This window comes from Lontra canadensis, unplaced genomic scaffold, assembly GCF_010015895.1.
Source record: "Lontra canadensis isolate GAN:19392208 unplaced genomic scaffold, GSC_riverotter_1.0 scaffold1, whole genome shotgun sequence".
Taxonomy (NCBI): Eukaryota; Metazoa; Chordata; class Mammalia; order Carnivora; family Mustelidae; genus Lontra; species Lontra canadensis.
The window spans coordinates 46,162,974-46,181,463 of NW_022630995.1; the positions used below are offsets into that span (position 1 = coordinate 46,162,974).

An 18,490-nucleotide genomic window follows, 5' to 3' on the forward strand; every position below is an offset into this window, starting at 1 on the left:
TTTTAACTTAAAATTTTCAGTAAAAATATACATGCATTTATTCCTTTGGAAACAGTACTCCATGTAATTCAAAACTCACTGATCCTATTTTAAAATGTATTTTCTAGTAGGTTTTCCTAACCCTACTTTTGCATACTTTCATAGTGACTCTCCTTGTTTCAGACACTCATACATCTGTGCTATTAACTAAGTTTTCTAAGAAGTATACAGATAAAAGATGACAGAGGTGCTATTCAGGTAGATTAGCTAAATCTAAGAAAAACTGAAATATCAGATACAACCAGTTTTTTTTTTAACATAAATTGGTTTAAAGTTAATTATAAATATCAAAAACTGATAACATAAACTCTAAAATTATTTATTCCAAATGATATCAGTAAAAGGTAAGCATGAATATATAAGGAAGAAAAATTAGGGAAAAAAGGATTTTTAAATTTTTTCTTTTTAAAAAAGAGGAAAAGTAAAAACAAAGTTCATGCACACTAGAAACCATACTAAAGTTTTCAGTCCACAAAGCAGGCAATAACAATGTCAATTGTCATTGCCTCCTATGCTGTGTTCAAATCAACAAAATCATTCATTTCTCTTATTTAAAAAAAAGTATTTCTTAATCAAGTACCTACACTTTCCAAAATATCTTCAATATTGTCAGAATAGACAAACTTGACTGTAATCAAAACCTCAATCTAAACAGGTCACATATTGAGCATACACTGACATCTAATCTCTTTGATCTTGGGTCAGAAGACAATGACCTGGAAAGCAAAAGCTTTATATCCCGTTCCTAATCTAAAACACTCTTGTCCTCTATTTTCAATTTGAGAACAGCTCTGAAAAACTGCCAGATACTTATTCTCTTACTTGTCCCAGTATTCCATACGGTAAACCCTTTAAATGTTACTTCCCAGTGAGGCCTGCCGAAAGCACCCTATTTAAAATTACAAATACCCACCATCTACCTGCTCTCATCCCCCTTTTTCCTGCTTATTTTGTTTTTTGTTTAGTCTACCTTTTTACAAGCATCCAACAAAATGTCCACTTTAGGGCTTGAAGATTAATGTGAGATTCTGTTCTGTCCCGGATATATTCCAAGATCTGAGTATCTGGTGTAAACAGACCTTCAAATATTAGCTCAATATTAAATGCATGAATAAATTAAAAGAGTAAATGCTTTCTCATATGACCAAAAACAAAAGCAGAAGCACTAAAGAGAAAAAAATTAAGTTTTTAAGTAGCATTTCAAATGCTAAAATACTTTTCTAAATTTTAAAAAAGTTAACATTTTAAACCAAAATCACAAGAAATTAAGTACTTTAATTTTTTTGACTAAGGTTTCTTATTAAACTCACGAAGTTTCCTAATGATGACTGCTAGAAACCCAGAATGATATTACAATTCACTTCTTTAAAAAAGAAACACTTAACCAAGAAATATAAATCAAGATGTAGTTATGCAGATCAGAAGGCACCAAAATAGTCCAAGAACCACAGAATTAACAACTCTTTCCTTAAAGCCTACAACACACCACAGTCTCTAGATCAGTGCTTCCAATAGAAATTAATTTGATCTATACATGTGATGTTAAGTTTTCTAGAAGTCACAATAAAAAGTAAAAAGAAACACATGGGATTAGTTTCATATCGTATTTTATGTAATCTGGTATGCCCATAATATTTCCAACAGGTAATGAATATTTTAAAGTTTAAGTATTTTACATTATTTTTCTCTTATTCAAAAGTTGAAGTGCATTTTACACTTATAACACATCTCGATTTAAATGCCCAGTAGCCAAACATAGCTTAGTAGCTACCATACTGGACAGTAGATTTCTAGATTCTGTAAGGTACTAATAAAATATAGAGGCATACCTTATTTGCTTTTGAATATTAATATTAGAAGCAATACCAAGAATAACATCTCCTGTTTTTAAATATTAAAGCTCACCAATCATACTTACAGAGTTCTAAGTTTTTTTAAAATAAGCTTTACATTTTAACATAAAGTTTTTACTTCTAATCTCTATTATAAAATATTTGGAATTTCACTGAAATTTAAAAGACTCAAGATGAATTCCATGTAAGTATAAATTATACAGCCATGCCTGCTTACTTTGTTTGGCACAGTGATAAATGATAACACTTCACACATCTGAGCATTTAATATCTGATGATGAGGTTAAAAAGATTAAAATAACTTGTAATTCGAGGAACTATTATGCAATCAGATACATTTAAATAGGCTGTTAAATACCTGCATAAGCTTACTTAATCCCTCCCTGTATATATATTACATGCAATTTTAACAGATCTTTCCTTGGAGGGTACTTTTAATGATTGAAAAAATGTGAATTTTGGGGGCGCCTGGGTGGCTCAGTGGGTTAAAGCCTCTGCCTTCAGCTCAGGTCATGATCCCAGGGTCCTGGGATCAAGCCCCGCATCAGGCTCTCTGGGCAGCGGGGAGCCTGCTTCCCCTTCTTTCTCTCTCTGCCTGCCTCTCTGCCTCTCTTAAATAAAAAATAAAATCGTTAAAAAAAAAAAAAAGTGAATTTTTGCTATTCTTTTCAGATTTAAATATTTCTGTAATTGTGGTATAAGAAATATATTTGGTCTTTGTCCTTGGTTCCTGGCAGAGAGCTCTTAAAAGCCTTGGAATTTCCTGAGTAGGAAGAGTGTATTTTGCCCCTTTTGATCACACTCTTGAGTTCATGCTAAGAGAGTACTTATTAGAATGGTGCCTCTAGATCACCCTGGGATGGGGCTGGTCAGCAGAAAGACCGGGCGATTAGAGCAATAGGACTTTCACTTCTGACCACTGAGGAAACTGAGCTCTATAAAAACAGAGAAATTTGTTCCATGCCTTTCTCTTAGCTTCTAGAGTCACCAGCAATCCCTGTCATTACTTGACTTATGGCTCCATAACTTCAATCTCTGCTTCCATTGTCAGGGCCAGCTTTTCCCCAGTGTCTGTGTCACCATGTGGTATTCTCCTCTCTTAAACAGATAACCAGTCATACTGAACTAAGGGCCCACACTACTCCAGTATATCCTTACCTTAACTAATTACATCTGAAATTACCCTACTTCCAAATAAGGTCACATCCTGAGGTACTGGAATTTAAGACTTCAAAATATGTATTTTTGTGGGGACACATTTCAACCCATAACTTGGGCCTTTACAAAAAAAAAGTCCACCAATACCTGATTTGGAAAATTTTAAACTAACGAGAAGTAGGTCCAGAAGGGCCACTGAATAGTCACAGATTTCAAAGAGGAGAGCTGAGATATTGTTTTAGACAAACTACTTGAAAGAAAAAGTAAGAGCCCTCAAAAGATGTCAGGCAGAAAGCAACATATGTAGGTCAGGAATCTACACTGGCTTAGAGATGGAGGAACCAAGTGTAGCCTACAAAAGGATGAGCATTCGCAAGGTAAAAGTATTGCAGAGCAAGTCAAGAATTAATCTTTAGAGACTGTAACTATTAGGTAACAATGTGATTAGAGAATATGACTGTTATGTAACATTAGATTATAATGTAGAAAAAAACATAATTTAGTATCATAGAAACTAAAAGAGAAGCATCTCAACTATGACAAATATATGAGATTGAAGAGACCTGAAAAACAACCAGGGGACTTGGCTAGAATAAGATTCCAACCAAAGAAAACAACTTCTTAGAAACTAAAAGGGACGCCAGAGGGATGTCAGGGGGAAGATGATAATGCTCAAGAAATAAAACATGATTTATTTGTACAGTGGGTGCAGTAGATCATTACATCAATGACCCCCCAATAAACCACATCTCCTGGTTTTCATGCCCTTGTATAATCCTCTCCCACACAGACTGTGAGCTTAACCAGATCACTTGCTTTAAGCCAATTTGATATTAACAGGCACTGGCAAGGCAAGCAAGGGATGATAAGTACTTTCATGCGGAAACTTGTTTTCTTGGAACACTGCTCCCTGGAAGCCAGCTGCCATGCTGTAAGGAAGCCTGAGCTAGATTATGAATGATGGGAGACCACGTGAAGAAAGACTGTGAAGACTAAGAAGTCATCATTTCAGCCCCAGCAGAGCTTCCAGCGGAATGCAACCACACAGCATCACAGTGACCTCAGACCATACCAAAGGGAACAGAAAACGTACCCATCTGAGCCCGGTCAACCCACAAGATCAGGAGAAATGATAAACTGCTGTCCTAAGCCACTAAGCTTTGTGGTGATTTATAAAGCAGCAATAGATAATAACTGATATAGTCAGAAGAGGACATATATTTGAGAAATGCAAGAACATGAGACTGAGGATTCTTATAAAACTAGGAAGACTTGTATATGCATGAGGAAAAAAGAAAAAAGGTAAAGTGTGCAAATACAAAGGGTAAAATTAGAATGCAAAGAGAAAAACTAAAGATAACGAAGATGAACCTGAGTCACATATGATGAATAGTGGGAAAATTTAAGAGAATAACAGGAAAAGCTTTCCACCTACTTCATCACTTTCATCTACTTCAATTCCACCATCTTTGTCATCATCCATTTGTTTATGTATTGTTTGAAGAGCCTCCAAACTGTATCTGTCTTCTTCCGTGAAGCATGGTGGACTCAGTGATAGGCAGGGATCTGAAAGAGAATGAAGGGCAATCACTAACTTGCCACAGCAAAACATAGGCTATATAGTTAAGAGAATATAATGTAAAAGAAAAACAACACTAAATTTTAAAACATTTAACGTTTAATGTTTAAAAACATTAAATTTCAGACTAAGTCAAACCAATGGGTTTTTAAAAGTCTAGCAGAGTCATCGAAAGTGTAATATATGGACACAACTCATTAAAAATAAATAACCCAATTTAATGGATCTTAGGCAACTACCGCCAGAAGTAACTCTAGTACTGACTTCAGGTTGTCTATATTCTTCCACATCTTGAACTATTTTTTTCTTATTCAACATCATATTTACTAATCATCCCCCCCCAAAAAATAGAACGCCTTCCTTTAAAAAAGAAAAAATAACCTAAAAATCACAGAATACAAGGTGATATTTTTGAAGAATCCAGTTTAATTAAAATGTGAATCCAAGTAAAAACAGCAGAGAATACAAGAAAAGGATATATAGAAGAGTTACATGATACTTAGAAAGGTTTTTTTTCACTTTTCTATTTAACAATCAGGGCCCACCCATAATAATACCTTTTAAAATACATCACTTCTTAAATTTAACAAGGAAACCCTGGGAAAAAAAAAGACAACTTTTAAAAATCTTATTCCTCATGTTTTCTTGTTCCTCAGTTTCCTTAATATACATTTATTGGTTAAACCTCTTCCTATGGAAAATGTGTAAATTTAATCTAACAATTTAGAGACAATTTAAGGCTTTTCAAAGCTTAAAATCAGATTAGTAAAAGTTACTTGTTGACTCAAACAGTAAACAGCCTATACACTAAAATGAAAATGTACTGCCAAAACTTCAATTACACCCAATCCAGCTGACTGGCAGATTGGCAAACTCTAAGAACTTACTTCTACTTCTGCCAGGTCACTAAAATACCCTTTTAAAGCACCATCAGTTCCACATGTACTTCTAGAATTAGAAATTAAAAGTTTAAAGTGGTTACTAGCATAATAGAAGGGTTAGCCACAGTTTGGTCTTCTCAACAACAGTTAAAAATCTAGTTTATCATTCTGCCCCTGTTATAAACTGTCTGATCCTGTACAAATCACTTGTCCTTGTGTCTTAGTTACCACACCTGTAAAATAGTCTAGATGTTTACTAAGATCTACTGCAGCTAAAATGGCCTAGGAAATAATCTAATTCTGTGCTTAGGGAAAAAAATGTCAAGAAGCCACTTCTGGAAACCAATTAATAATTTTTTTTTCTTTTGGTAACAGAACAATGCAAATCTGGATTACATGAATGTTCCAGTTGTAACTCGTTTGGAGGAGTTAAGACTTTTAATAGTTTGAAGTCAAAATCTAATTTTAATTTCTTTAGTCTTGGAAGAGAAGCAAACAGGAAAGTTTAAAACTATAACAATGGGCAATACAATCCTAAGGTATGTGACACGTGTATATGTGTGTGTATTTAAAACTCTGATCAAGATTTGCTAAAATCGAAGAACCTGCAGGCATATAATGGTCAATTGACCATATAATGGTCAATTATGATTCTTACATCACAAAACAACCAGAACCCTGACATGCCTACAAGTTCAAACTCATTTTTACTTATTCTGAATGGAGGTCAAGTAAAAGATACGCAAACAGGTATCCTAACATACGGAATAAAGAGGATCCAAATACAATGTGTTATTGCCTCCAGCAAACCTGTTTTTTTAGGTATTTTACTTTGCTAATAAATATATGGAGTGAAAGTGTTATTGCAACGAGTACACAAGCGTTAGTTATCATCAGTCACTGATTAAACAGGCTTTGTTGTTAATCCAGTCAAACTCTAAAAGTAAAGTGAATGATGAGGGCTCTAAAAACCTCATAAAGCCTTAAAAGAAAATTAGGAGGAACATACGATCTGAAAAAAAATTCATGTAAAAACAAAATTGGTGTTTTTTTCAATTAAATTAACTAATTTAATAAAACACTACCTTTCAAGGTCTGTTTCAGGTGTAACATCCCCAGGAAGTGTTTCTGTATTGTATCTGTACTATCTTTCAGGGATCAGTTCCTTTCCTGAACACTATTCCACCCATTCAACAACTATCTATTGAGTATCTACCATGTGTCAGGCATGGAAATACCATAGTGAAAAAAGAAATAAAAATTCCTCATGAGTGCTGTGAAGTGTGTAAACCTGGCGATTCACAGACCTGTACCCCTGGGGCTAATAATACATCATATGTTAATAAAGAATAAAAAATTACTTAAAAAATTCCTCATGAAACTTGCAGCATACTGGGGAAGGCAAGTGTAACATGATAAATAAGTAAAAGGCAGAGCATGTTAGCTGTGGTAAGTATTAAGTAGAAAAACAAAGAACAGATATGAAATGCCAAAGAATTTGAAATCTGATTATATTTTATTCTCAAATCATTCAACCTAAGTCCTCATTTGATGTTGTACTTTATTAATCTCTAACTGTTTCATGGGTCATTTTGCCAACACAAGTTTATGTACAAGGCAAGAACTATGTTCTACTTCTCACAATCATAATACCCAGGACTTAGCCAGGCAATTTTGTGTCTCTGATACATTCTGTTACTTCATATACTAACTAAACCATAAACTTCTAGGCTTCTATACTGTGCAAACCAGTGACAGGGATGAGGAATTAAAGGGTTTATAAGAAGAATATCTTGTACTTGAAAAAAGTTCACAGTCTAGTGAGAAGGGAAGCATGTGGACTACTACATTAGGTTAGGGACCACTGAAAACACTATTTGTAGGGTACGAGGAGAGCATGGAGGAAGGGAACCAATACAGACTGGGAAGGAAAGTCAAACATTTTCTAGAGGTAACCTTGGGAAGTTTTAAATGACCTATAGTTGATGACTATAGGGAGGGAGAGAAACACATGCCTGGAAAAAGAAACATTATAATGGGGCGCCTGGGTGGCTCAGTGGGTTAAAGCCTCTGCCTTCAGCTCAGGTCATGATCCCAGGGTCCTAGGACTGAGCCCCCGCAACGCATAGGGCTCTGTGCTCAGCAGGGGGCCTGCTTCCCCCACCTTTCTCTGCCTCCCTCTCTGCCTACTTGTGATCTCTGTCAAATAAATAAATAAAATCTTAAAAAAAAAAAAAGAAAGAAAGAAAGAAAGAAATGTCGTAAGTTCAGAGGCATGAAAAGAAAACGAACATTCAGAGAAATGCCACTAGTTAATATGTCTGGAATACAGAGGAAAAAATGGAGAAAAGAAGAGAGATCAGGTAGGTAAGAAACTGGAAAGAAGGGGCCAGATCTCTAAGAGTCGTTTTTCCAAACTAAGGAATTTGGATTTGTATCCTGAAAACAATAGGGGATTTTCAAGGAGAAGCCCAACACAATCAGATCCATTACAGAAAGATCACTCTGGTGACAGAGGAAAACAGAATAGAGGCAAGGCTGAGAGGCACAGCTGTCAGGAAGTGCTACTGTAATCCTAGAGGCTTGCAATACTCCATGCGTCCAAGGAATGGAGGAGGGAAATGATGAACATTGCTCTGGGATTTGGTGTTTTGCCAAGCTGGAGCAGCAGAAGAAAAGGAAAAACAGGAGTTGAGGATATGGCAAGAGTGATCCATTTCTCCACATAAAATTTTATCTCTTTTTGGTACAGTGACTTAAGGACTAGAAATCTCAGAATAACTGAGAATTCTGAACCCCATTACCTGTTCTAAAGTCTTTTTCATTTCTTTCTCAACTGTTTCCCTTCCAGGTTAATTCAGCTCAAATTATCATTTTAACTCACAATAGCTGACCTAAATTTCTTTTTAAATACACAAACTGTTACAAAAGATCTGTGCATATAATGCATCTGGTGTAAGGGTTTCAAAGACAACTGCTAAAATGACAAAATGGCTCTCCTATGCCAACATCTCACTGACATCTACTTTAGCTATCCAAAATGTACCAGCACGTATCATGTATTCCATAGCCAGAAACATGTTTCTCAGATATCTAAACAGAATTCCTTTGTTCAAGTAAATATGATATAGAGTGCCTGTAATGTGTCAGACCCCGTGCTTGGTGCTGGACATCCACATAACAATTAAGACAAATTTCCTCTGCTGGGTGCCCTCACTTTATATTAAATGCAATATGATGTGATAAATCTTTTTAGCATTATACACTGAGCATTCCTTTCTTTTTCCTAAATCAAGAACAGAACTTTCTACTGAGAAGAAATCAGCTGAAACAAAATAAAACTTAACCAAAGCCAGCAACCAACACCACTGTTAAATTCCAACTTGTTTTCCTCTACTCAAACCAAAGATTAAGCCAGTTTCATTACTATATATTATTACCAAAATATATATATATTATATATATATATTATATATATATATATATTATATATATATAATATATATATATTATATATATATTATATATATATCCCTGCCATACAAATGATGCCTGAATTTTACATGCAAGCAATTAGATTTTGGGTGGCATTAGGAAAGAGAAATTGGATTTTAGTAAGTGGGGTTAGAAAAAAAAATTAAAAAAGGCAAGAACTCAAACAGGAACTAACATGGGCTCTGGGACCGACAAAGTAGTTTGGCTAACTGACTGGTTCTCCATGAGAGTACCACTCAGTGTTCTGCCTGTCCCCCTCACACTCACCTCTCTCCACACTGCTGCTATGGACATGCAGGGGAGGGGTGTGGAGCCCCAGAATCAAGCAACTAGAAAGCTCAGTCCAGTCCCACACAGCAGAGAACAGCCTTGTCCTCAGCTATGCCAACAGTCCCCCAAAGAAAGGAAGAGAACACTAGCAACTGCTGGAAGGAGGAGCAGCAGGACATGAAGGATATGAATCTGGAAAGAAAGCCTGGAGCTGTCAGCACCGAAGGACAATGAATCTCTGAAAGAGGCATCTAAAAGAAGCAACCGGTGATTTTTAAGTAGGACTGTGACATAATGACAAATGTAACAGAGAGAAATTACAACTTATATTTTGTGTAGTGCTTTCAAGTTCAAAATATGCTTTCCCATATAGTCGATTTTATTTTAATCCAGAGAAGAAACTGTAGCTATAGCTTACATGCTTGTTCCCAATGAGTGTCTGTTCCAACAGTCCAGGCAGGAAGTAACAGAATATAAACCAGAATATAAGTTATGGCAGTGAAGATAGAAAGAAAAGGTCATACTGAAGTGACAACCGAATGCAGTCAAAGGAGACATCTCATTCAATCGATACATGGAGGGAATACGGTTTGGAAACCTCAAGAAAGCAAGAGCTTCAGAAATAACTGAAGCTGAAAAAGTAAATCCAGTCTTTAGAGCTAGCTTCCCTCCCATAATGCCCTTAAGGTCAGCAAATTTCATGCAGAAAAGAACTAAGAAGGGGAGCCAGCCGACTCTTAATCACAACCCGATGACTGTAGCCTGTTAACAATGTACGATATCATATACCGCCAAGAACTTGGCTTACCACACGGGCAACTACTTATGCATCTCGTGGTTAGCATTTTCTTAATTACCACCACTGAGAGAAATTCTTTAAATAAACATTGTCTGTATTTAGTACTTCCATTAACAGTTCAAGCATTTATCAAATTAAATACTCCAATCTAAATATTTTGAGAATAAATGGTCTCTAAGATCTTCAGAGATAATTCCTTAGTATCATTTTTCGATAAACTAAAGACATGATTCAAACTCAAAATAGAAATAAATAATGTGTTCTCTCTTCTGATATCCTCTTTAGGGTGAGTCTCTCATGCCCCTTCTATTTCCAGTGTCTAATGTACCACCAACACCTAGCATATAGCAGGATTAATGGATGTTTCTCAAAAAATCTAATAAATAATAAAAGTCACTGAATACATTTTTAGAAAGAAGTTAGTTGGAACCCATCATCTATTATATTATTTCGTATATAGTAGATATCCAAAATATGCTAGATATTCAAAGTAGATATTCAAAATACGCTCTTTATTAAAAGCGTATTACATGCCAGAAAAACAAATGAGAAAGAAAAAGTTGTAACTGGTTACACAATGCTATACCAGGACACTATAAAAATGCAGGTGGAAGACTCTAGAACCTCTGATATTTACTCCTACAATTAAAGTTCACCAGTTAAAGGAAACAAATCTTACCAATAGAGGGTTGAGAAACCACTGCAGATGTACCTAATTATTCCATAAGTGTTACATTGAACAGAAAATAAAGGGTCTTTACTTTAAACCCCTCCTGACTGATGACTGCCTCTAGGAGCTCTGAATCTCTTTAATCACTGACTTTGTATAAAAAGTATCTATTAATTAGTCTCTACTCTTATAAAAAGAAAGAAGGTTCCCCTGATTGTTAGCTAAAAATTTCCCTTAAAAATGTGCCTTATTCAATTACACCCTCCAAATGTTTTAAATAGACCATCCCATACAAACTCACTCACTGAGGTCCCTTTGCACTTTCCAGGAACATTTTTCAATTTACCATCTTCTAACTACTTCACTTCCATTTACTCCCCCACCCACAAAAAGCATCTTGTCCTTGCCTCCTCAAACAGTCCCTGCTAATCTCAAAGAGCCTCTCTAAAAGTAGTAGACAAAAGAGAATGCCTCTGCCTTGAAACTATCTTAATACGAAATTCACTTACCAACACATCCCTCGTCCAAAAAAAATCTATATCTATATTCATGATTAAACAATATGTTCCTTCAGTGTAAGTAAGTAAGTAAGTAGTATTTATGCAGCTGTATATCTCTCTGCATTCATTGACAGCTGCCTATTTCCACAGTGCTCTATACTGTAAGTTCCTAAAAAGCAGTAATGTAACTGTTTATAACATTAGCTACATCTATCATATGTGGGAAAATAATGTTGACTAGGCACAAAAAGAAAAAAAAAAGTAAACAAGTGTCCTGATTTACTTCCAGGATACCACAAACACTAACATCTGAATTAGCAGCATTATGTGAACAGAATAGTGCAATAACTTTGCTTACTGTTATTTATTTTGTGTTGTTTTGGACGGAATGTGGTAATTCAAAGTGACAACCAGAACACTGTGAATGTACCTATTGACACTGAATTGTGTACTTAAAATGGTTACACATTATGTCATATGTATATTTTACACAATAAAGAAAAAAGGTACAGCCAAGCACAAGGTATAGAAAGGAAAGATCATTAATACTGTCTTATACTGCTTCACTTCTCTCACAGAGGAAGAACTTAAAAACAACCACAAAAAATAAAATTACTATCCCAATTTTACAGAAAGAAAGGCTGAGGAGTCTGTAAAAGGAAAAGAACTTTCTTTTTTTAGAGATTTGTTTGAGAGAGATAGAAAAGAGAGTTGGTAAGGAACTCAAGCAGACTCGGCGCTGAGCACAGAACCCAAACAAGGCTTGAACCCAGGAAACTGAGATTCAACCTGAGAGGAAACCAAGAGTCAGAAGCTTTCAACAGACTTCACCAACCAGGCCCCAGGAAATTCATTTGAATCCTGCCAATTACTGCACAACCTTAGCAAACACTTAACTTCTTTGCCTTAACTCCCTGATCTACAGAATGGGAATAATAGATAGCAACTTTTGCCAAGCTGACGTTAGAATTAAATGAGACATCTATAGATAAAACACCTAACACAGTGTGTGGCACACATATGGAACTCAGCAGACAACACTCAGTAGATACCTAGTACTATTATCCAGAAAGGTGAGGGCCTTTGCTAATCAACAGCACAACACCCAAGTCTCCTGCAATCTAAGTCTAGTCTTTTTATATTACTATTATCTTAACACATATCAAAAACATCATTTTTTCTAAATTAAACTTAACTCTAAATATCTTTTGGTTGATTCTAAAATCAAATAGGCCCTAAAAGACAAGGAGAAAAGATAAAGAGGGAATAGAGCATTTACTGGGTAACATATGCCAGGTGCTTTACTTGGTTATCTAATTAAACTTCTCTCAACACCCTGCCATGTTGGGATCATGCTGCTTCTTTCCATGATGAACAAACCAAATTCTCATACACAAAGCAATATGCCCAAAGTCAAAGAGCTGGGTTAACTATTTTATTGAAATGCAAAACAACTTTATTTCTCCCCATCTCCCATAATATGTCAAAAGAAAAAGACTCCCTATTTCTAAAAATACCCCAAAAGAATATTCTGAAAGTAAATTCCAAAACAAGAATTCTAAAAGCAGGTTCATTAAAAGCAGTACTTACTATAAAATCTCCAAAGATTACTATATTGAAAAAGAAAAACACTCATTTAGGTATAAGTTTTACTCTGTACTTACAGGATTAGTTTGTTTGTTCAAACAATTATTTTAGAAAGTTCTTACTGTTTCTAAGTGAAAACAAATTTACATTTCCAACTGGGAAGCAGAATTCATTGTCCCACCAACTTGGTCTCAGCAACAAAAATGGGTAATTCCCCTTCCATGTACCGTTCCATAATAATGGAAGAAAGACTTACAAAGTTATATTTCACTCAATGAAAGAGGTGAGCACCAGACAGAAGTGCACTTGCGATGGCAGTCACAGGAGATAAATGAGGCCACAACCAGAGACTTGATAATAAGGATATTTGTAAATCAAATATTTCTAAGTTGGGAAATGCCTATACAACGTAGAAACAAACCACCAACCAACCCCTTCAATCACCTCCAAAAACAGAGAGCCACTGGTTTTGTTTTGTTTTGGAAAGGGAAAGTCTCATAAAATCCTCTATTCATTAAAGATTTACAAATTCAGCTTCCAACACACAGAGCTCCAAAGTAAAAACATATAGTTAACACAGCTTATTGAAATCCTTATTGTTAATTAAAACATCAAAGCAGAAAGTATTATAAAGGTATTTCTGAATTTTGAAGAAAATATCTTCTCAGAATTTTTTTAAAGACTCTTTTTTTTCCCTGAGGTTTTGTGAATTATTATTTGCTAATAAATAATGACCACCTGGGGCTCCTGGGTGGCTCAGTGGGTTAAGCCTCTGCCTTCGGCTCAGGTCATGATCTCAGGGTTCTGGGATCCAGCCCTGTACCAGGCTCTCTGCTCAGCAGGAAGCCTGCTTCCCCCTCTCTCTGCCTACTGTTCTGCCTACTTGTGATTTCTCCCTCTGTCAAATAAATAAATAAAATCTTTTAAAAATTTTTAAAAATTAAAAAATAGTAATAATGACCACTTACATATACCAGATTCTATCATCATTTCTCTTAACATATTAATACCAATTTTTACATTAATAATGAAATATATTTATTACTATCTATATCTTTAATGTAAGCAAACTGAGACTGAGATAGTCACCAAAAGACAGTCTGCATTTTGAATTTATACTCATGTGGTCAGATCCACTAACTGTTTTCCTGCACTGCATATCTACTTAGAGTTACGGGTAATATTCGTGAGAACTGTTGGTTCTACATGGATGAACCATGGAGATTAAGCACATCAATGAAAAGAAATTCTGCAATAATTGAGTACATAATAACATCTTAAGTATGAACTCAAAAAGAAAGTAACCTGGTATCAAAAAAGTTGTAAGACCAAAGGTAACAGCTCTCCTGGTTCAACACTGAGGCCCAGGAGAGAGAGAGATCTACATCTATACCATCTAATCTACACGTATAGCTAACTTATGAATAATTCAATTAAAAAGGCCAACATTGGGGGTTCCTGGGTGACTCAGTTGGTTAAGTGTCTGCCTTCAGCTAAGATTGTGAACCCCGGGTCCTGAGATGGAGCCCCACCTCAGGCTCCCTGCTTAGTGGAGAGCCTGCTTCTCCCTCCTTAGTGGAGAGCCTGCTTCTCCCTCTCTTTCTGGCCTTCCCCCATCCTCGCTCATGTCCCTTTCTCTCTCTCTCACCTGCTCTCACTCTATCCCAAATAAATAAAATCTTTTAAAAGATAAAAGTAAATAAAAGGCCGACATCAAGGGATATCAATTTTATCAGAAAAATTGTTCTTGTTTCTATCCACGTTTGTTTCTTTTGTTCCTCCTTCAGGTCAGATGCCCATACCCCATACCTTTCACTTCACTCACTGCTTTTGTATAGCCTAAGAATTCCACTGATTATTTTCTAATGTTAAGATATTCACAGGCAAAAGAGCCTCTTTAAGACATTCAAAACTTCCTCCCTCCCCCAAAGACATCCAAAAGCAGCAGAGAGAAACTGGACATGTGAGCATTTGTTAAGGAGCTTGTAAAGGGCCTCATGCAAAAAGCAGAATCAGGCAAAGCATCTGTTTATTAGTTTATAAGCAAACCGGCAGCTAATTCTAAAGATCATTAATTAATGTCAGGCTCCAATACAGTCTTTTCTATCTATCTTTACACATGCTTTTTCCTACCATATAATTCTAACACCTATTTCTGCTTTGACATACGTAAGTAGGGGAGCCTGTGTGGCTCAGTTGATTAAGCGACTGTCTCTGGCTCAGGGCATGATCCTGAACACCCAGGATCAAGTCCCTTCTCCAGCTCAGGGAGTCTGCTTCTCCCTCTGGCCCTCCCCCCTTCTCATACTCTCTTTCTCACCCTCAAATAAATAAATAAAATCTTAAAAAAGAAAAGAGAATAAATATGTTATGTAGAAAGTAGTGAGTTCAGAATTACAGAAGTTACTGGAGATTCCTCACATGTACCCCAACACTGTTCCTAACCAGTATAGCAGACATAAATACCTCCCAGAGGAACCTCTGTTCTCTAAAAGTGTTTACTTCAGCTCTTTAGTAGTAATGATGCGTTGTCATCAACAAATCAACTTTCAGGGGTTCTCTCTAAACACCAGAGTTAATTGAAGATAACACTGAAAGTAATTAAATTAATCAATATATCAATATATATGCACACAAATTAATACTGACCTTCCTATTCTGAGATTTCTCCCTTAGGAAAGTATATATACTTTTTCCAACAACACTGCCACTGTCCAAAATTCAAGGCACTCATGACTCAACTAAAAGAATTAGCCCCAAAGAATGGGCAGTGTTTTCTACATATTCTTTAAAATGGCACACTTTCTTCCAGTTACTGTAGATTTAAACTTTGGAAACTGCTCAAATAGAAGAATGTCATTTCTGCTCCAAACAATGTATCAGGTGCCAGTAAAGAAAAAGATTTTTTCATATGGTCAAATTTCAATTCATTAACCCTCATACTTACTTCTACTTTATATTTTTTGGAATACGTCATTAATACCTTAAATTATTCTAAATAATTGTGACCTAAAAAGTAATTGCATGATAATGTAAGTTCCTGGAGGAAGAGTATTAAAAGATGAAAAAAACTAGCCTAAATATAGTCAACTGAGATATTTAGCAATTCAGTACGAAGATAATATAAATTTTCACTTATTAAGATATGGTAATTCCTTTTATTCCATAAAGTTTCCAAATTTTCATTTCTCAATTTTAATTAAAAACCAGTATAAGCAACTGATTTATTGTTCATATTCCCATCATCTAGAATACCACCTGGAAGCAACAGCAAATACTCAAATATTTACTGAATGAGTGAATCAACACAGAAATTGAATGAGTGATTGTGGATTAAGTTTATTTATATTTATTATATTTAGCTTAATTACACTAAAAAATTTTCCTTTTTATATAGAATAATCAAATCAACAAAAAATAATCAAACCACTGAATGTGACAAAGTACCAAGCACTTCAGCTGGCAATAACAGCATTCTTATAACCGCTCAAAACAAAAAGTCTAAGGTCATTATTTTTTTTTAAGATTTATCTATTTATTTGAGAGAGAGTGTGTGCGTGTGCACTTGCGTGCTAGAGCGCACAAGTATGGGGAGGGCAGAGGGAAAGAATCTCAAGCAGACTCCCTGCTGAGCGCCCAGCCTGATGCAGCGCTCAATCTCACCACCAGGAGATCATGACTTGAGCCAAAATCAAGGGTCAACACTTAACCAACTGAGTCACTCAGACATCCCTAAAGTCATTCTTGACTTACAACCTTCACACACATAATATCCAACCACAGAAAATCTGTTGGATAATTATCCAGACTCTGCCCCATTCGGAGACACCATCATCTCTTGTGGAGACGGTTTCTCATCCTTTAATGTCTTCTCTCCCCTCCTTTCACAGTGAAATCCATGGTCACTTATTATAATTACTCCCCTGCAAACACACGCACGTCCCTGGCCCATTTCTCCTATATTACACTTGGTTAGCAAAGCCATAACCATGGTGAAAAAATCTAATTCTCCACATACACTGTCCCTACACCCATGCATCTAAACATGACTGAGCATGGTGCCTTAAATCCATAACCACAGGTCTCAACTGCACTGCTAATTTGACCAGACAATCACACTCTAACTTCCAGGTCAATTCACACTCCTGCTCTATTTCACACCTTCTTGATCCTCACGCTCAATAAATTCTCCTTACCCCCGTTCAGAGCAAAGACTCTGTAAAGGAAAAAGGGAAAAGAAAAGGAAAAGGAAAAAGAAAAATCATTCAGAAAAGAACTTCGTAAACTCACATCACAGACTGAACAACCTCCCAATACCTATACCTCAGACTGGGTCTCTTGCCTGTAGCCACAGATGAATTATCCAAGTTTCTACATAATGCCAATCCCTACATTTATGTACTAAATCTCATCCCATTTGGCCCCTCAAGAGCACTACTCTAGAAATTCACACTTAGTATTTTGCTCTCGATAAATCACTACCATCAGAATATAAAGTTTTTTTTTTTCCTCCCCCATTCTTTAAAAAGAAGGTGGGGGGCAAAACATTCTCAACTCCACTGCATTACTACACCAATTCTTTGATCCCCTTTGCAGAAAAACTCCCTGAAAATACGGCTAACTTACCATCTCCAATCTCTCTTCTTCCTTTCTGTCTTAAAATACACTCCCATCAGGCGTGAGCACTCACCACTCCACGACCACTGCCCTGGTCAAAATCACCAGTAATCTCTACCTTACTAAATCCAACGGTCAATTCATTGCTCCTGTTTCTTGGCCTACCAGTGATCATCTGCCACAGCTGATCATTCTCTTCTTTATTCAGTTTCCAGGACAACATAATATTCTTGTTTTCCTCCTTACTCACTGCTGCCTCTCAGTTTTCTCTTTCAAAGCGTATGAGGAAACTGTGGGGGATTATGGTTATATGGTTACTTAGACTGTGGTGACAGTTGTGACAGCTCAGACATCATGAAAATAAGATAATTAGTTGTTTTTAACCCTTAGAATGAAAATATCCTGACCACTGAGAACAATTAGTTCCTTTCTTATTCTATTCTCTGTTAATAACTTATATCTACCATTTTCAATCAATTATTTTCCTAACAAAAGAGAGAAACCAATAGTGGTGAAGAGTTAGACTTTCTATCGTTACCATTACAGGATCAGAAATAATCGCTGCCTTGTTTTTTCCTCTGAACTTAACATTCCAAAATGCCTTTTATTATTTCTTAGCACTCCCTACAAGCCTCAGCGAAATCTGGCCCTCAAAATTATGAACACAGTTGACAGAGATCTGTACCACTCTCATTTACTATCACTTATATGTCTTATGTCCTATCTTTTCATAATTTTATATCCCTGTCTCAATTAACATCTCTCTATATCAGGTATTTTAATAAATACTAATTAGAAGTAATTAAAGTAAAATGGTACTTGAAGCATATTAAGAAATAAACTCGTTGAACTATTTTACAAAAATCAAACACCTATGTGTTGGGGTGAGGGGTGTATCTGTGTAAAATACTGACCTAGCAAAAGCTCATGGAAAGTAAACGTTCAAGGAGCCACTATATTTATGTCACAACTCATTTAGCAGAACTCATTAGCAATAAGAGACTCTGGGAGACATGGCTGGGACAGTGTTAGATTTGTGTTT

The 18,490-nt window shown here is 35.8% G+C and overlaps 1 protein-coding gene across 2 annotated transcripts in view; it reads right to left on the reverse strand.

Moving 5' to 3' along the window:
- STIM2 (stromal interaction molecule 2) overlaps positions 1-18,490 on the reverse strand; it is a 142,165-nt gene that overhangs the window by 78,929 nt on the left and 44,746 nt on the right. For both annotated transcript variants that reach the window (XM_032853711.1, XM_032853714.1), the window contains exon 2: positions 4,486-4,616. In XM_032853711.1, the coding sequence (XP_032709602.1) occupies positions 4,486-4,616 (131 nt within the window). The remainder of the gene's footprint in view (positions 1-4,485; positions 4,617-18,490) is intronic.